This window comes from Neomonachus schauinslandi, chromosome 7, assembly GCF_002201575.2.
Source record: "Neomonachus schauinslandi chromosome 7, ASM220157v2, whole genome shotgun sequence".
Taxonomy (NCBI): domain Eukaryota; kingdom Metazoa; phylum Chordata; class Mammalia; order Carnivora; family Phocidae; genus Neomonachus; species Neomonachus schauinslandi.
Window position 1 is genome coordinate 24,402,316 of NC_058409.1, and position 20,362 is coordinate 24,422,677.

The window sequence follows — 20,362 nt, forward strand, 5'->3', positions numbered from 1 at the left end:
TTTGTCACTCTCCCCACTCCCCGCCCCGTCTCCATCCCCTCCACGCTCAGCTGAGGACTTGACCTCTTTTCTACAAAGAAAATCCATGTATTCAGTCAACAAACATCAACTAAGGGCCTACTGTGTGCTGCAGCCACAGGGATAAAGCAGGAGTGGTTCTTGCCCTCACAGGAGAGTCAGAGAAATCCAGACGGAAATCCAGACAGGCAAGACGCAGAGGCCAACAGGCTGTGTTGAAACTGAAGTGGTGGGGCGCCTGGGTGGCTCAGTTGTTAAGCGTCTGCCTTCGGCTCAGGTCATGATCCCTGGGTCCTGGGATCGAGCCCCGCATCGGGCTCCCTGCTCGGCGGGAAGCCTGCTTCTCCCTCTCCCACTCCTCCTGCTTGTGTTCCCTCTCTTGCTGTGTCTCTCTCTGTCAAATAAATAAATAAATAAAATCTTAAAAAAAAAAATTTAAAAAAATTAAAAAAAAGAAAGAAACTGAAGTGGCTAGGTGTGGGCCAACTTCGAGAGCCCTGAGCCCTGAGCCGTAGCCGCACTCGCCACCGCTCACCGAGCCCAACGCCGGTCGTCGGTGCTCAGCAGCACCACCTGGACCTCCGACCCTCTGGGCTCCAGGATGTCGTGCCCCAGCTCTTCCTCTGGGCATTCCCTGTTAGCGTGTCTGTTGTTCCTTCCTTTCCCCACAGCTTAAATCTCTCATTCCCCTCCTCCTTCCACCCTCTCATGGAGGCTCCTTGAAGATAGCAAGCCTTGTCTTCACCCGCTGCCCCCTCACAGCCCTTTCTTGTCTCTCTCCTCCCCTTTCCTGTCCAACCTCTTGGAAGAGCAGTCTACTTTTCAACTCATGTGTCTGTGTCTTTTGTCAGCCTGTCCTTTGTCTCCAGAAATCCAGGAAACTGTTCTTGTTGAGGCCACCGATGACCTCTCATTGGCCAAACCCAGTGGCTTCTTTTCCATTCTGGTCCTACTCCGCCCACACGGCTTTCTCTCTTGTGGTCTACATACTCATTGAGCGGAAGAGCCAAATACATCCAAAGTTTAGAAAAAGGGAAGACTGGGAGACCCGTGTCCCAGCCTGGCACTCCACTCCCATGCATGTCTTTCCAGATATTTGTCCACACATAAACAAAAGTAGAATTTATATACTGGGTTAAGAGATTGGATTTTAAAAAAAAGAGGGACACCTGGGTGGCTCAGTCGGTTAAGCATCTGCCTTCAGCTCAGGTCATGATCTCAGGGTTCTAGGATCGAGTCCTGCATCGGGCTCCCTGCTCAGCGGGGAGCCTGCTTCTCCCTCTCCCTCTGCCTGCACCTCCCCCGGCTTCCGTGCTCTCTGTCAAATAAATAAATAAAACTGTTAAAAATAAAAATAAAATTAAAAAAAAGAAAAACATGAAAAACTATACATCCCCTTATACACGCTCCACCGCAGCACCTGATTTCCAGCAACAAGGCTTGTGGGGAATGTGTTTAGCCCCTGGCACCCCACAAGAGCCGCGCTCCTGGATATCTCCCCTGCATCAGGACTGTGAGCCTATCAGGACTGTGGCTGGAGTCTCTGGAGTGATGAAGTTTCTGGTCCACAGAAATGTTTGTCTTGCTTGAGTGCACCTCCAACTCTTGAATTTTCTCCTTCTACACTCTACGTACTGTTGCCTCGGGGCTTCCAAGCATGAACTTCCAATCCCAGTTCTCTTGCTCAGTGAGCGATTCTGTTGAAGCACAAGTTAGATCCTGTCACTTCCACGCTCCTAAACCTGCAATGGCTCCCACCTCCCTCACAGTAAAGCCTCGGTCTTTATCGTGGCTGGCAAGGCGGTACATGATATAAGCCCCCGTTGCTCCTCTGAACCCTTCTCTTGTTCCTTCCACTCTAGCCCTTGGAGCACTCCCAACACACAGTCCTCTTCCTACCTGGTATGTTCTTCCCCAGATATCCACATGGCTCACTCCCTCAATCTCTGAGTTTTTTCTCAAAAGTCACCTTCTCCGTGAGGTGGCCATCCCTGGCCACCTTATGTGACATCACAACACTCCCTACATTTCCTATCCCTCCCCCCTGCTTTATGTTTCCCCCTTAGCCCTTGCCAATTATGCTTGCTACGCTAGCGTTTGCTTCTAACATACTGGCTATTTCATTTTTCTTATTTGTCATCTGTCTTCCCCACCATCGTGAGCCCCACAAGGATAGGGATTTGGGGCTGCTTTGCTCACTCATGAATCCCCAGGGCCTGGACACTCAGTAGGCCCTCAATAAATTTTGGTTGAATAAAATTGCTGGGTTCATTTAGCAAAAATCATGCATGCACTTGACTCCTCATCAGTATATATAGCTCTCCTTTCTTCATGGTCCAAGGAGATGGCCATGCCACAATTTAGTCCTCTCCCTACGTCCTTAGCTCTTGAAACTCTTTCCTCCTTTGGCTTTTGTGACTCTCCTCCTAGCTCTGTGTCCATTCCTTCCTCTTCCCCTCCATGAGCTGTTCCTTCACCCACCCCTGCAGGACTGAGATTCCCCAGGGATCTACCTGCTCCCTCCCACTCTCCCACACCTTCTCCCTGGAGAGGCTCGCCCACATCCTCAAGTCATGCATCATCTAGAAGCTCATGACTCCCACAGCCCCAGTCCAGATACCTCTCTTGAGCTCCAAGTCCTCATTTGCAGCTACTTCCCAGGTGACCCCCAAATACCCCGTAACATAAAAATTCAACTTGTACAAACTCAACTTGCACCTTCGCCTTCTTTAACCTTTCTGATCTCAGGAAACAGCAACACTGTTTTCCTCTTCTTGCAAGACAGAAACTGTGGAGTCATCTTTGAATGCTCCCATTCCCTCACCTCTGTAGGAAGTGCCACCAAATCCTGCACCCTCGGAAACTTCTCCACAGCCAGGCTCTCTTCTCCATCCCTCCTGCCTCTGCCCTAGTCCAGGGCTTTTCCAGCTCCGGATCAGTCTCCCTGACATGACTCCCACCAGCTCATCACCCACACCACCACCTGATAGCTTCCTCAAAAACATGCTGGCCACACATTGGCTCCTGGCTGCCCACAGAGAACATCTTTGAAGCAGGAGTATAATGCTACATGAGGAGGCAGATGAGACACTGCTTTCAAGGGGCTCAGAGTCTGAAGACAGCCACTGGGCACGTAATGAGAGTAGATGGAGATGTGTGACAGTGGGGAAAGCAGGGAATGTGAGCGGAGCACAAGTTGGGGGGACCAGATCTACTGAAGGAGCAAGGGGATCACCTTGAGGAATGGGCACAGACTAGAAGATGAGCAGGAGTTACCAGGCACAAAGTCTGTGTGGGGTGCAGGTGGGGAAGGAGAAATATTCTGGGGTGAAGGAATAGAATTCAGAGAAAGCAAGACCCCTTGCAGGACAAAGAACAGCCCGAGGTCAGGAAAGAATGCTGAGGGACGAGGCCAGCACTCCCAGTTCATGTCCATCTCCACGCTTTCCAAGAGCCCGTGATAATAACTACAAGTAAAAGATGTAAAGTATATTCTTTTCTTCCTCAGTACAGAAAAGAAGAGGAGGAGACAGCTGCAAGATTTCAACAAATTTCTATAAGGCAGCAAGTGGAAGGATGCGTGCTCAGGGATGAAGCAGAGTGGGTGAAGACCAGAACCCTCACAGAGGGGGTTGCATCCACCTGTTTACACAGCCTCCCAGCCTCTGTACTCAGAGACCAATGATGTCACAGAAAGCAGGCATCAGAAGAGAAGCTAAAAGCCAGAGGTTAACTGGCCACCTGCATATCGAATACTTCTCCCTATCCACCTCCCCAAGCAAGTGTGGATCAGGGTTAATTTTAAAAGACCTGCACCTAGACATATCATAGTGATATGTCAGAGCTGTAAGGATAAAGAAAATATACTAAAAGCTCCCTTAAATGAAAAAAAAAAAAAGTAAGGCCCTATACAAGAAAATGTCAGAATGGCATTAGACTTCTCAATAGCAACATTGGTTGCTTGGACGAAAATGGAGCATGTCTTCAAAATTCTCATGGAAAACTATTTTCAACCCAGAATTCTATACCACGCGAACCTGTCAATTCGGCATAAGGGAGAATAAAGAAATGTTCAGACATTTCAAAAGGTAAAAGGCTTACTTCATATTGGGTGTGGGAAGAAAGAGATATAAGAAGTTAAGTAAAAATCCTTAGTCTTCAATTTGATTTAGAAGTTTGGGTATGGGGGCGTCTGGGTGGCTCAGTTGGTTGGGCGACTGCCTTCGGCTCAGGTCATGATCCTGGAGTCCCGGGATCGAGTCCCGCATCAGGTTCCCTGCTCATCGGGGAGCCTCCTTCTCCCTCTGACCCTCCCTCCTCTCGTGCTCTCTCTCTCATTCTCTCTCTCTCTCAAATAAATAAATAAAATCTTAAAAAAAAAAAAAAAAAGCTTCGGTGTGAAGTCATGATGTATTTTCTCTTTCTACAGGTGCATTTCTAGGGGCTCCTGGGTGGCTCAGTCAGTTAAGCATCTGCCTTTGGCTCAGGTCATGATCTCAGGGTCCTGGGATCGAGTCCTGCAGCAGGCTCCCTGCTCAGTGGGAAGTCTGCTCATCCCTCTCCCTCTGCCGCTCCCCATCCCCTCCACTCGCGCTCTTTCTCACTCTCTCTTGCTCTCTCTCTCTTTCAAATAAATAAATAAAATCTTAAAAAAAATAAAAATTCATTTCTAGCCCTATCTACTGAAAAGGCCACTATCTACTGAAAAGGCCTAGAAATATGACGACCAACCCAGGAACAATGAGATATAGTTCATTCCATGTCGAGGACAGGGAATATATAAGATGAAACCAGAACATCTATCATCTCAGATACCAAGGAAGAAAAAACGCAAGAGTCTCAGGAGCCAACTGAACAGTCTGCAGTGGCAAATAAAGGGATGATGTGAGCATCAGTAATGACAACAACTGTAATGAATTGAAACACATCAAACATGCTGAAGTCATGACTAAAATTTTAAAAGTTTACAAGTTGCCTTTGGAAGATGCTAGGGACTCATTATTTTGTAAAATGGTAAATAAAGGGAATGTATCCGACCCTTCCTTAGGAACCTCAGGGTAACTAAATAGTAAATGAGGGGAAGTTTCTCTCTAATACAGAAGTCTTCCAGTTAGTAAGCGAAGGAGTGACAGAATATCACCATGTTGCAACCCGCAATAAAATAATGCATCTAGGCAAGGATCTTCAATGGTGGTTCACATCATAACGGAGAGACAAGTAGACATGATGTGCATCCTTTTGGGAATGCACGATACTACCTATGAAAGTGACCCCCACATAATCAAACTTGAATCTGACCAAGAACCTAGATTTAATTACTAACTCACACAAGTACAGGAGATAAAGGACCATGTCAAAAGTCACAACAGGAATGCAATCAGCAAAATCCAGATTGTGGGAAATTTTACAAGAAAAGCAAAACCAAAAAAAAACCAATTCTTTTTTCAACAAATAAACTAGAAGGAAAAAAAGAGACGAGGGAACTATGGATTAAAAGAGACTCCAGAGACACATCAAACAACTGCATTTGGATCCAATTCAAACAAGCAAATATTTATATACATCAGGGAAATCTGAACACTGACTGGTTATTTGATAATACTCAGAAATTATAGCTATTTTTTCGGTGTGTTAATAGTATAGTGATTATGTTTTTTTTAAAAAACCCATGGGGCACTTGGGTGGCTCAGTCGTTAAGCGTCTGCCCTCGGCTCAGGTCGTGATCCCAGGGTCCTGGGATCGAGCCCCGCATCGGGCTCCCTGCTCAGCAGGAAGCCTGCCTCTGCCCACGACTCATGCTCTCTCTCTCTCAAATAAGTAAATAAAATCTTAAGGAAAAAATAAGACAGAGTCAAATATGAAGCAAACTAAAACATAGCATAGACATGAGCTGCACTGAACAGTTTTTGTGGTTATTATAAACAAACAACTTTTTTTGCTTTTTATTTATTTATTTTTAAGATTTTGTTTATTTATTTGAGAGAGAGAACACAAGTGGAGAGGGGCAGAGGCAGAGGGTGAGGCAGGCTCCCCACTGAGTGGGAAGTCAGACACGGCACTCGATCCCAGGACTCCAGGATCACGACCCAAGCCAAAGGCAGACGCTCAACTGATTGAGCCACCCAGGTACCACATTTTTGGCTTTTTAGAATCCACTTGGAAAAAACGTATGGAAGATTTCACTATGGTTAAATGGGAAAAAAAAAGATCATAAAAATGTGTAATGCGTAACACACAGAATGGTTGGGGCAGGGAAGGTAGATGGTAGGCTGGGAGCTCTAATGTTCCCATCTTACAAGGGGTTAAGTTAGTGGTAAACTTGTTCAAGATGGATGAAGCAAGAAGTTAAGATTTAAGTATACTTTTTGAGGTTTCAAAACAAGCCTGAGGAGGAACCACCAATAGTCTGGTGATGGAGAAGAGAGACAAAGATAATAGAAGTCAACAAAACCTTACATATACCTTACTACACCAGGATATTCAAGATTGATAAATCAAGAAACTTCAGTACAAGCATACAATCTGGGGATATGGAGGTAACCACCAGAAGTACAAGACCCAGAACTGCTGAAAATTTCTGTAGGAAGGATGGGGAAGGCTATGTTGGAGCACGGCTGCTTTCCATGATCAGCTCCTCTGAGCACCTGTTGCTTTGATCCACAGCTGTATTATAGAGGGTCTTGTGAGCCATTTAAAAGAGTTAAGAGTTTTACACAGACAACCAGGTGCTATGACTAGATCTGTGTTCTAAATGCATCGCTCTGGCTGCAGGAAGAGAATGGAATGGAAGCAAGCCAGAATGGCAGCGAGGAGGTGGGGGTGGGAGGGGTGGGGGTGGGGCAGGGCAGGAGGCCAGCTGCAGATGTCCAGGCTGATGGTGGCCTGGCACAGGAACGGAGAGAGCTGGATGGATTCAAGAGGTACTAAAGACATTTGGAAGAATCATGTCCGATGCCCAGGTCTCTGCCAGCTGAGTGAGGGATGGCCCCTTTTACGAGCTGGAGAACACTGGGGGTGGGACAGGAGGGTTCGAGAAGAAGATAACCAGTTCAGTTTGGACACGTTCAGTTTGAGTCATCAAGGATGTGTGAGGCCTTTAATAGTCTGGCACCAACCACCCTCCCCAACCTGTTTCTGCACTCACCACCACCACCACCACCACCATCCCCCTGCCCCCGGCCATGCTTACCTCTGTTCTCTTGTCACACTAAGCTTCTTGCTGTTCCACAAGCATACTATATGTCTTTCCTCTGCTCATGCTTCTGCTGAGAATGCCTTCCCTCTCCCTTCTCAGCCTGCAGAGTTTCCGGTCATCACTCGGCTCAAATCTCTGGTCTTCTCAGAGCACTTGTCCCAAGAAGTGCTCCATCCTCTGGGTGCCCCAGTATGCTAACAGATCTCTGTCTAGCTCTGAGCACATTCTCCCATAGATCTCTTTTTATATGTCCACTTTCCCTACCAGGCAATTGTTTTATAGAGGATAGGAACTGTCACCTATTATCCTTCATGCTAGAAGTATGAAGGTATTTCATCTAGTCTGTCAACTCTCTCAGCTTGGTGATGACTACCCAGAATGCCACATTGTAGATGATTCTGGATAGATGCAAGGTCAGTGCAAGGTGGTGGTGGGGAGAAACCACCTGAGAAAATGAAAGTCTGTCATGGGAGAAACACCTCTCCCAGGGCGCCTGGGTGGCTCAGAGGGTTAAGCGTCTGACTCTTGATTTTGGCTCAGGTCATGATCTCAGCGTTGTGGGATCGAGCCCCACGCTCAGCAGAGAATCTGCTTGAGATTCTCTCTCTCCCTTTCCCACTGCCCCTGTCCCCACTCTCTCTAAATAAAATAAATGAAATGTAAAAAAAAAAAAGAAGAAGAAAAAGAAAAAGAAACGCCCTTCCCAAGTGGAGTAAAAGAGCCTTCTGGCCTGCCATCTCATCACTTAAAATGCCTCACAGACTGAGGGGCCTGCCTTGGGGTCTGGATACCTGTATACTATCAGGGAATTTTTGCTCCCAACATTTGACCTGCACACACTAGGACTCTCCAACATGCAGCCACACCATGGATTTTAGTTGAGACATGCCTGGGCCAGATCTCTTCACAGCCCTGGGTCATCTGAGCCCTACTGACCTGAAGAAAGCCATTTCAGGATGGAATCTTCCAGTCCAGCAAGATTTGGATAAATCCCCCATTTTATTCTAAACTTCTATATTAGTTTCCTGTAGCTGCCATAACAAATTATCATGAATAGGGTGGCTTAAAACAGAAATTTGTTTTCTCGGGCGCCTGGGTGGCTCAGTTGGTTAAGCAACTGCCTTCGGCTCAGGTCATGATCCTGGAGTCCCGGGATCGAGTCCCGCATCGGGCTCCCTGCTCGGCAGGGAGTCTGCTTCTCCCTCTGACCCTCCTCCCTCTCACGCTCTCTGTCTCTCATTCTCTCTGTCTCAAATAAATAATAAATAAAAAAAAAATCTTAAAAAAAAAAAAAAGAAATTTGTTTTCTCATAGTTCTGGAGACCAGAAATCTAAGACCAAGGCATCAGCAGGCTGCACTCCCCCAAAGTCACCAGGGGAGAATCCTTCCTTGCCTCTTCCAGCTTCTATTGGCTCTAGGCATTCCTTGACTTCCTTGACTGCATTGTTCCCATCTCTGGCTCTGTCTTCACATGGCCTTCTCCTTTTCTCTATCTTCTCCTCTTCTGTCTCTTATAAGGACACCTGTCACTGGATTTAACACCCAATGGATAATCCAATTAAACCCTCAGTTTTTAATTATATCTGTGATAACCCTTTTTCCAAATATGGTCACTTTCACAGGTTCTGGGACATAGACAAATCTTTTTAGGGGGCCACCATTCAACCCCCTACACCTTCTGAATGGAAAATGACCAATAAGACACAGGATTTGTTCACTTTCAGACATGAACAATTTCTCTTAATGGGGACAGACACAGTGTTCTTTAAAAATGTAGACAGAATAGTGAAAAACTATCACAAAGCAGCAGCAGCAAAAAAAGCCCAGTCCTAACCAACAACATTAACGTGGTTGTTTTTGTCTTCACTGTCATAGTCACACAGAAGGCTCTGTGCAGACTGTGGTCTTATTGTCTCTCCCCTGGAAAGCTTCTAAGGCCCAGTATGTTGAGCTCTGAGGACAGTAGAACATTGTGACATTCTGCCAAAAAGTTCCAGTTTAAAAAGAAAGGATTATTTTGCCCAGGAAATTCTATCATCATTGCTAAAAAAGAGAAAGATCGGGAAAGGAAGGAGAGAGGAAGGAACACAGCGCCGAGCTGCAGGCTTCAGCTTCTTTCTGAGAGAAACCCCCAGTTGTCTGTGTTTTCAAGACTGGATGGCAGAGTGGAACCCCTCCTCCTGCCGAATGCCACCAAGCACTTCTGTATTCTTGTCCCTTGCTCTTGTTCCAGCCATTCCATCTGGAACTGAAGCCTGCAGGGTTAGCGTGGCTTGTGTTGCTAGCCTGCCTATGCTCACTTCCGTTCAATCCATATCCGAGAAGATAACCAGAAGTTTGTATTCAGAAAAGTCCAAAAAAAGCAGACCTCTCCCGGCCTCACTCCTCGCTTCAGCAATAACGGGCCTCTTGACCCAAGCTAACCCACGGTAACATGATCAAGCTGGTTACCCCCAGGTGAGAGCCAGCTATGTGGACAGTAACTCTGCCCCATTTTGTAAAAGGAACAATCAAAGTGATGAGAGTCACTGTCATGTGACAAGTTACTACTGTTTCACCATTATCAATAATTATTGAACATATTGAATAACCACTGAGTAGTTATTGAGGACAGTGTCCTCTGACCCCACTCTGAAACAGAGAAATCAAGCAATGAAAGTCACTATTATGTGACAGATTGTTGCCATTCCATCACGACCAATATTTACGGGATACTTAGAGTCATATCCCAACTGGTGAGATGCAGCACCTCGCTCCCGGGAGCCTGAACCATGTCGGGAGTAGGAATACGGGACATGATACAGGACAAGGACCTGTATTATCTTTGTTCCCATTTAGCACTACTTGTGTCTCAATGATGCTCAGTCCGATAAGTAAAACCCATACTGTTAATGACCTCTTGTCCAAACCACACAGCCTCAGAGGCAGGGTTCATCTTCCTGTTTCTTGCCCATTGTTCAATGTCACCAATTATTACTCTGAGGGCTGTTAATAAAACTGTTCAATATTTACTTAGCTGATAGTCTTGAAGCAGCAAGCAAGCAGATCTGGCTGAGGACGTGGAACTAGCCCTTTGCCTGCCTGCCCACCCCACCCCCCAACCCGGAACCAGACCCAAGGATCTCAGCTTGATTCCTCCCCCAATACGTCCCCTCTAGAAGGGAGGGTCTCAGTCAACGCATAGCTTTTGGGCTTTGTATAACTTACTTCAAATTAGTTGATTTAGAGCTCTCTGTTAATGAGCTCTTGGAACCACTGACTGGGAAGTTGGATAAGTTGGTATCTAAGAATCTTTTCTATCTTTAGCCATGTTGCTACATGAAAGGCAAGTTAAGCATAATATACTACATAGGATACTTAGTGGTATACATAGTACTAGAGTTCAGAGAAGATTTGGACAGTTGCTACCTGCCCATCTTTAAAGCCAGATGCTGTCGGTGGATTTCACATGCCCATATACTTGGCGTTGTCTTCTCTAAGCCCGTGTGATGGGGAGTCCACAGTGGAATGGCCTCTGGGTTGCTGCTTGGCTCACCTGGACCCAAGAAGGGACTCCACTTTACAATTCAGGAAATGGTTAAAATAGCACTTTGCAGGCCTCTCAAACTACGCTCTCCTAATTTAGACCCTGACTCCCTTGAAAATAAAAAGGAGCCCCAAAATATCCCTCTGGGGGGTAAACCTTTTTGAGTCAAAACTCATCTATGAGAATAAAACAGGCCAAGAAGGGATGACTAAAGGCAGCAAAGCACCACATCTACTCATGATTCGCCTAGCCAGGACAGTTTTCCCAGTCTCTGAGGACTAGGCCTACAGGTAACTTACCACCCGACAGAGCAAGTCTGTGGAATCTGATAAGCAGCCTGAAAAATGAATTACAGATACAAAACACAGTTTACAATGAGGGATCTGACCTTCATCACTAAGATTTAGCAATAAAGAAAGTCCCTTGACCTCAAAGAAGAGGGAGCTTCACAAGTCATGGGCATGAGAAAGAGGCCCTTCTTGCTCCCCCCTGGGCTGTTAAGCAAGAACAAAACATGATTTGTTCCGGAAGTTGCGACTGGAAAAGCTTGCTTTCTGGGCAAAGTCCCTTTACAGCCACTCTGGGCAGCCCATCTCCCTCATATCCTTGGAGCTCCCGCTGACTGGGGCTCCAGACACTCTTCTTGACTGATGATGCATTGGTGAGACACCAGGAGGTGGAGGAACCAGACTATGGTGGACGAAGCCTAATGGAAGGGGCCTATTCTTGTCCCAGGACAGGGACAAGACAGTCACAAACATGAAACATCCACTCTTGGTCTCTGCAGAGCCCAGGCATAGGATTCAAAAGATACTGTGTTTTGGTATAAGCAATACAATATAACATTACAAAACAATGTAATACAACATGATATAACATAGAGCGTGGAGGATTTTAAATTTTACATTTATTTTTAAAGGTGGCTTTAAAAAATACAAAGGGCCTCCTATCCTGACCTTCAAATTTGAGAAACTGAGATAGAAACAAACGTTTGAGAGAGATGAGAAATGAGAGAAATGAGATAGAAAACAAATTTCTATTGCTTTCTCCCATGTTCAAGACACATTATAAAATTGTACCCTTGCTATAAATGTACATTCTATATTTGATTTTCCTAATATTTACAAGCAAACTACTGGGTTACTGGAAGAATTGATTCAGTGACCTATCTGTCAGCAGGGCACCAAAATTAAAAAGCAGCCTGGGGAACTAGATGTCATTGGCATCCTCGCTCTAATGTTTGCCCAAATTTTAAGGAATCACTTAAAACATTAAGGCTGAGGGGCGCCTGGGTGGCTCAGTCGTTAGGTGCCTGCCTTCGGCTCAGGTCATGATCCCAGGGTCCTGGGATCAAGCCCCGCATCGGGCTCCCTGCTCGGCGGGGAGTCTGCCTCTCCCCCCTCCACTCCCCCTGCCTGTGCTCCTCTCTCAGTGTCTCTCTCTGTCAAATAAAAAAATAAAATCTTTAAAAAAAACAAACAAAACATTAAGGCTGAGTATGTTCAGATGCACAAGTGTAAAGGTTTAAGCTACATTTTTACTTGAGATTTTCCCCTTTACTTAAAAACATTCAGAACATTGTTTTTAAGTAATTGGTGCTCTAATTTTATTTATTTATTTAGATTTTATTTATTTATTTGACACAGAGAGACACTCTGTGGTGTGGGGAAGGGATGGAGGAGGGGTGCTGCTGGGGCTGGTGGCGGGTCCCTGGTGGAGATGGTGCGGGGCACCGAGCTAGGGCAGGAGGGCAGAAAGACAGGCATGGATGCCCAAGCTGTTTCAGAAGCAGAATTTGCGTTCTGCTGCCTGTTTTCATTTTTAGTCACATTCCCTCCGTTGTGATTTTCATTTCCATAGCTACTTTTCATATGACAAATTGCTGGGTGCCTTGGAAAGATCATTCTATGATCTCATAGGAAGTGAAGCCTCCATCAAGTTGGAATTTTGTTACTGCCCCCTCTCTCCAAGAGGGGCGGGAGAAGAACCCCCTGTTAAAGATCGTAACTGATTTATGTGGTTTGAACTCATTCTGACTATGATCCCCAAGAATAGACTAGGGATTACATACTGATTGAAAAGGAGTTCCTGGTACAAGAAAGTTATTGACAGCGCTTAACAGGCTTCAGGCTCTGAGCTATACAAAGCAAAGAGCTCAAGGTCAGAGCTTATAATTGGCTGAGCCCAACACTAATTTGTACTCATTTACCATTTAAAATTAGAGCACCGGGGCGCCTGGGTGGCTCAGTCGTTAAGCGTCTGCCTTCGGCTCAGGTCATGATCCCAGGGTCCTGGGACTGAGCCCTGCATCGGTCTCCCTGCTCTGCTGGAAGCCTGCTTCTCCCTCTCCCACTCCCCCTGCTTGTGTTCCTGCTCTTGCTAACTCTCTCTCTGTCAAATAAATAAATAAAATCTTTAAAAAAAAAAAAGAAAGAAAGAAAAGAAAAGAATTGAAGCTACTTTTTTTTTTTTAAAGATTTATTTACTTATTTGAGAGAGTGAGAATGAGAGAGAGTACATGAGAGGGGGGAGGGTCAGAGGGAGAAGCAGGCTCCTCGCTGAGCAGGGAGCCTGATGCGGGACTCGATCCCGGGACTCCAGGATCATGACCTGAGCCGAAGGCAGTCGCTTAACCAACTGAGCCACCCAGGTGCCCCTGAAGCTACTTTTTAAAGAGAAAAAAGAAAGCAAGCATTCCATGGTAATCTACTGCAAACAAGATAAAGTCCAAACTAGAATTTAAGGTCCTCTATCCATGACCCCAGATTACTTCTCCGACATTTTCTTCTGTACCTCTGACACATACCCTAAATGGAAAACACACTAGACTGTATACCCTGAATTCAGTCTTCACCATCCAACTTGCAAGCCCTTGCCCATCCTGTGCATACAGCCTGCCTCCTGAAGACTTCCTCAAGTACCTTTTAGAAGCTACCCGCTGGTAAGCCCAGAGAGCATTGATTTCATCTGGATATAATTTTAATTGTGTTTTTCCTCTATTCCACTAAGCAGTAAGCTCTCCAAAGGCAGGTTGTGCCTTTTCCTCTGAGTACCTGGCTCACTGCTTTGCACCCAAAATAGTCAGTAAGTGTTTGCTGAAATAGACGATAGAAAGGAGGAGGATGCCCCTGGGGCAGTTGCAGAAGACTTTACAGGGGTGGGATTTGAGCTGGGTTTAAAGAAAAGGTAATATTTAGACAGAAATGATAGCTGATTACAGTTGTCACTGTATGTCAAAAACACAAGGACTTCCTCAAGGGCATTGTTATCATTCTGATGTAGACTGCTTAATATTACAGAGTAAATTGATCCCAAAAGTTCTCCTTTATTTTTTTAAAGATTTTATTTATTTATTTGACAGAGAGAGAGAGAGAGTACAAGCAGGGGGAGCAGCAGGGAGAGGGAGAAGCAGGCTCCATCCCAGGACCTGAGCTGAAGGCAGACGCTCAACCGACTGAGCCACCCAGGCGCCCCTAAAAGTTCTCCTTTAAATGGGAGATGTACCTTCTTATTTTGCACTAACATTCTTAAGCTACAAGGATACAATATTTACAATTAAAAACTAGTTGTCATTAATAAAATTAAAAGGCAAATGGCAAATTGGGAAAATCTTGACAACATATATAGTAAAAGGTTAATAACTACGTATCGACAAGAAAATATGAATGGGTAAAGGGGGAAAAGGCAATTCACAAAAGAACAAATCCAAGTGGACAATAAATAAGTGGGGAAAAGTTTAACATCCTTAGTGATAAAATAAATGGAAACTAGAGTGAGCTACAACTTTTCACCTTCCAAACTGACAAATTAAAAGATGCTACTCCATATCATTGAGGGAAAGACAAAGTACTTTCATGGGGCTGTAACTTTTCTGGAAAACAATCTGAAAATAAGTTTCAAGAGTTTTGAAAATAAATCCCTTTGACCTAGTAATTATACTTGTAGGATTCTATCCTAAGGAATTAATCAGCAATGTGCACAGTTTTATATAAGAGCACCACCATTCATAAGAATTAAAAACTGGAAACAATATAGACTACCAACTATAAGAAAACAAAGGGTAATACTACATTTATTTGATGCTATAGTAAAAATCACATATTTTTAAAGGATATTGTCATCGAGGAAAATACTCACAATATAAAGTGGAAGAAAAAAGATTTAATCATATGCATTCTGGAAATTGCCTTGGGAAATGGGATTGGGGAAAGGATGGTCTTTCACATTTTACTGTTCTCTTTTTTCTTTGGGTCAGTAATAATGGTATAGTAGTTGCTATACAACCAATAACAATGTGAATGTTTACTGTGGGCCAAGCATTGTTTTAAGTCTCTTGTGTTTATTTTCTCATTTAATCCTCCCAACAACCTGTGAGGTAAGCATTATTATTATCATCCCCACATTACAGGTAAGAAAACTGAGGCACAGAGAGGTCAGTCAAGTAGTCCAAGGTAGAGCTATGATTCAAAGGTGCAATTTTGGCTCCAGGCTTGTTCTCTTTAACTGTGAAGAAATGGTACCTCTGGTTCTATACTTGTAGTTTGGCGTTTGTAAATTAAGAAACTGATCCCATGTTTTTGCCCTGGTGGTTTACTCAGCCAAAAAGCTTCTTCTCCTACCTAGCTGTATAAGGACCTGATCTCTTCAAGTCCTTGTATGATTGTATTGTATCATTTGTATTGTATATAATTGTATTGTGTAATTGTATAATCAAGTCCTTCAAATGAGTCGTACCCTGAACACAGGGTGCAAAATTGCAATCTGCCCCTCCTGTTTTTTCTCCATAGTATTGATCTAGCTTATTATACAATTTTCAGTTTCACCATATTATTTCTGTCCCCCTCCGATCCCCCCCCCAGCCATGTGGTCTCCACTAGGTTAGGGGTTTTTATCTGTCTTGCTAAGTGGTGTATTACAGCCTGAAAAGGTACTGGTACAAACTAGGCAGTCAACAAATACTTATGGATTAAATGAAGTTTTTAAAATACAGCATGATTACAATTTCGCTTTCTCATTTTAAAACAAAAACATGTATACACGTGTGTGGGGGAGAAGAAAAATATTTTGAAATGTTAATGGTGACTTCAAGTGATATTTCTCCTTCTTTGTGTTTTTCTGTGGTTTTATTTTCAAAATTCCATGTGAAAATGTACTATTTTATCATGACACAATTGCCTTTTAAAATATTCTTCTAGGGGAGCCTGGGTGGCTCAGCTGGTTAAGCGACTGCCTTTGGCTCAAGTCATGATCCTGGAGTCCCAGGATCGAGTCCCTCATCGGGCTCCTTGCTCAGCGAGGAGTCTGCTTCTCCCTCTGACCCTCCCCGCCTCGTGCTCTCTCGCTCATTCTCTCTCTCAGATAAATAAAATCTTTAAAAAATTTAAAAATTTAAAAAAAAAACATCTCTTCTAAACCTTGGGTAACCTACATTGCCGTGCGCAGCGAGTTGTCTTTGCTGCAAATTGCAAGAAGCCGTTTTCCTTGTGAAGCGCAGTCGACAAAGGGAAAGGTATTGATGGTCTTCAAATAAATGAATGATTGCTTTTAAATAATCTCCCGATACTCTGTGGTGGTGAACTATTCCTTAAGGAAATAAAAATTTTTGCCTCTCCCGGTCGTCCGCGGCATGCCTGGGGAACACACCCACCTAGCAACCGGGAGCCAGCTGAAGTATGGCACTGCGCCTTTAATTCCCGGGGTGGGGGGAGGGGGGATAATTTCCGCTTCCCCATTCCCTCCGCGGCCCTGGTGGCAGCTGTCACCTGTAAGGCGAGCACTGAGCACGGGGGATGGAGCCTGGCGCCCATTGGACACAATACAAAGGCAGAAACCTACCCCGAAGGCTGGGGGCCCGGCGGGGCGGAGGCGGTGGGCACGCAATGCGGCCCCCCGCACCTTCCTCCGGGAGACACCCGGGCTCCACGGCGCGGGCGTGACCAAGGTCCAGCTTCAGGGACACGCCCGTTCCGCCTCGGTGAAAACGTTCAGGTGAGCCTGGCCGAGGAGGAACCTCGCTCCCGGAACCCCCCGCTCCGCTCGTCCCAGCGGGCGCGGAGACGTGCACCTGCCCCGGCAGCCGGGAACCGAGGGCGGGTGGGGAGGCCTCGGCTCCCCTGCCGGGCGGGACTGACCATGGCGCTGGCCGCCGCGGCCGCCGCCGCCGCCGCCGGGGTGAGCCAGGCGGCGGTGCTGGGCTTCCTGCAGGAGCACGGCGGCAAGGTGCGCAACTCGGATCTGCTGAGCCGCTTCAAGCCCCTGCTGGATGCGGGCGACCCACACGGCCGCGCCGCCCGCAGGCACCGCTTCAAGCAGTTTGTCAACGACGTGGCGGTGGTGAAGGAGCTCGACGGCGTCAAGTTCGTGGTGCTGAAGAAGCAGCTGCGGCCCGGGGAGGCACCAGAGCCCCTGCCCTCGTGCGTCCCCGGCACGCCCGGGGCACCAGCGCTGCCGTCGAAGATCACCTCCATCTCACCGGGAGAACCGGCTGGCCCGGGGGCTCCATCCCTGGCCGCGGCGCAGCAGCCGGTGGAACCACGGGAGGACCCGGCCCGGCCGTTGGAGCCACAGGACACGCCCGGGGCTCCGGCGCCTGAGCCCACTCAGCCGACCGGGAAGCTGTTGTCAGGTCCGGCCTTACAGTCAGGGGGGCCCTCCGACCCCCAGATTCCAGCCTTTGAGCTAGCCCTGCCCCCCGAGCGACTCTCGGCAGACGTGGCCCCGCCGTCCAGGTCGCCGTCGGTGGAGGCCTTGCCCCAGGCAGAGGCGCCAGCCCCGGAACCTGGGCGTGGGGCGACCAAAGAAGCGCCTCCATCCCCTCGGCAAGCGCCGCCGCCGAAGCCCTGCATGCTGCCCGTGCGCTGCGTCCCGGGCCCCGCCGCGCTCCGGCTCCGGGCCGAGGAGCAGGGCCTGCGCCGGCAGCTGTCGGAAGAGCCCAGCCCGCGGAGCTCCCCGGTGATGCTGCGGCGGCTGTCGGTGGAAGAGTCTGGCCTGGGCCTCAGCCTGGGCCCCAGCCTGGGCCCGGGCCGCTCCCCGCACCTGAGGCGCCTGTCGCGCGCAGGCCCGCGCCTGCTGAGTCCGGACGCGGAGGAAGTGCCCGCCGCGCCGCCGCCGTCCGCCGTGCCCCTGGAGCCGACCGAGCACGAGTGGCTGGTGCGGGCGGCTGGGGGCTGCTGGACGCACCAGCTGCACGGGCTGCTGCTGCGCGACAGCGGCCTGGCGGCCAAGCGCGACTTCATGTCTGGCTTCACGGCCCTGCACTGGGCCGCCAAGAGCGGCGACCGCGAGATGGCGCTGCAGCTGGTGGAGGTCGCGCGGCGCGGGGGCGCGCCGGTGGACGTGAACGCGCGCTCGCACGGCGGCTACACGCCGCTACACCTGGCGGCTCTGCACGGCCACGAGGACGCCGCCGTGCTGCTGGTGGTGAGCCTGGGCGCGCAGGTGCACGTGCGTGACCACAGCGGGCGGCGCGCCTACCAGTACCTGCCGCCCCGCGCCTCGTACGCGCTTCGCCGCCTCCTCGGCGACCCCTGCCTTCGAGGCTCTCCCGAGGCCGACGCCACCGGGGCTGGTGGGGGCACTTTTGCGGCCCGGCGCCCAGTACAGGTGGCCGCCACCATCCTCAGTTCCACCACCAGCGCGTTCCTGGGTGTCCTGGCCGACGACCTGATGCTCCAAGACCTGGCTCGAGGCATGAGGAAGTCGGGCTCCTTTAGCAAGTTCTTGGGTGCCTCGCCCATGGCTCCACGTAAAAAGACTAAGACCCGCAGTGGCCTGCCGGCTTTTTCAGAGGTCTCTCGTCGACCTACTCCGGGGCCCTTGGCTGGTCTGGTGCCCAGCCTGCCCCCTACAACCTGACGGCCCCTTGAAGCCCAGCTTGGTTGATGTAACCCGGCCTGCCCCTCACAGTCTAAGCCTGCCCAAAACAGCGGTTCAACACCTCTGGCCCCATCCTGTTTCCAGCTTTGTCCACTGAAGCCCACTGACTTACAGTTTCAGAAAGTCTTGCCTGCCCCGGTGGGCCTACGCCTCTGGCTTTCTAGCTTCTGCCTGAAGCTTGACCTGTCTCTGGAGATGGGAGTCAAGATCTCAGTGAGAACGTCTACGAAGAACTCCAGAAATCAGGCTTGAACATTGGAGACTCGAATTTTAGGATCAAAGTTAACCCGAAGCCTCTGCGTCTACACGCTCCCAAGCCACAACTAGAGCAAGGATCTCTTTAAAAAATGTTGTGTGCTGCTGGATTGTTTGTCAGCTTTAAGATACCTGGTGGTTTTGTAATTTGATGCTTTTATCCTGTTTTTAAATTAAAATGAGGTAAAACAACTTTCATAATAACCTTTTGAAATTATATTTTTCCATTTTTAGGCAAAATGCTCATTTTCAGTCTTTTGCTAAGTATTTTGGAATTCTATTTAAAGAAAAAACAGATGATCAAGATCTAAAGGAAATTAGTCCCAACCAACAAAACCCTTAAAGGTTTATCTACCTCATTTTAGGAGCTCAAGGTTCTAGAGACTTGAACACAGAATGTGACCATTGTGAATGTAATTAATTTCAATTGTACTGTGAATGCTCAATATTAGGAAACAAGTGCATCTTGGGAGTAAGAATGATTTAACAGTGAGAGAAAAGAGACATTTTGGCAAATACTTTTAATTTCTGGTTGTCTTTATGATGAAATATAAACAGTGTCTCCGGCACTGGTGGGTGATTATTTTGATTTGGCATGAATATTTAATTTTTTAAGTGTGATTTATTTGTGAATGCACCATTGTGCCATGTTTCGGAATCTGGTTTTCCGGTTTGGCTGAGCCTTTCAATGCAGTAGGTAAATATTCAAAGAAAAATATGTCATACCAGAAAAATAAGTGGTTAAGTGGATACACTTAAACAGCAACTATTTTATATGTAAATTCTATTCTATAGAAACAAAAAGTATGTTATATCCACCTTTAAAAGCCATCTGAAAGCAAACAACTTACAGCAAATGCAGAATTCTTTGCTCAGTGACCTTAGAAGGATGGCTTAACTTCTCTGGACCTTTGTTCCAATCTGTAATTGAGAAGGTTTGTAGCTATTTACCAAGAGGTCCCAGGTTCAACACATTGTAACTATAATGGCTCTTTTTCTGTTTTAAAAATGGGGACTCTATTTGCTCAACCAGGCTTTTTAAAATATCATATTGTGTTAATGCTCTGTTTTTGCAAATTATGTTTGCATGTCATTAGTTATATCAAATAGTTTTGTGGCACAAGAGGAGTATGGCTTCTCTCTCTCTCTCTCTCTCTCTCTCTCTCTCTCTCTCTATATATATATATATATATATACACCAGTGAGGCCTCTGACATTATTTAAGGCCATCCTTAATGGAATGTTTTGATTTAAGCAATGAAATAAACAAGTCTCCCATTTTGTTCCTGCTTGTGTGATAATGTACTTCCCTTAAACATTCTCCAGCTCTTGCTACTGTATTTTTCTTGTCTTTTTATCTACTTAATTCCTTCAGTTTCTCCTCATCCTCTTCTGCCTCTTCCAGGCATTCTATTATTGAAAGAGTTTGGATTGATCAGCTCAATGCAGGCTGCATCCACACACGAATATAGCATCCAAAAAAAAAAAAAAA

The 20,362-nt window shown here is 47.0% G+C and overlaps 1 protein-coding gene across 1 annotated transcript; it reads left to right on the forward strand.

Annotated features, from left to right (window-relative positions):
* The first annotated feature begins 16,872 nt into the window (after window positions 1-16,872).
* SOWAHA (sosondowah ankyrin repeat domain family member A) lies at window positions 16,873-18,769 on the forward strand. The gene has a single exon (XM_021702023.2). The coding sequence runs from the start codon at window positions 16,873-16,875 to the stop codon at window positions 18,592-18,594; it is 1,722 nt and encodes a 573-aa protein (XP_021557698.1). The 3' UTR covers window positions 18,595-18,769.
* The last annotated feature ends 1,593 nt before the right edge of the window (window positions 18,770-20,362 follow it).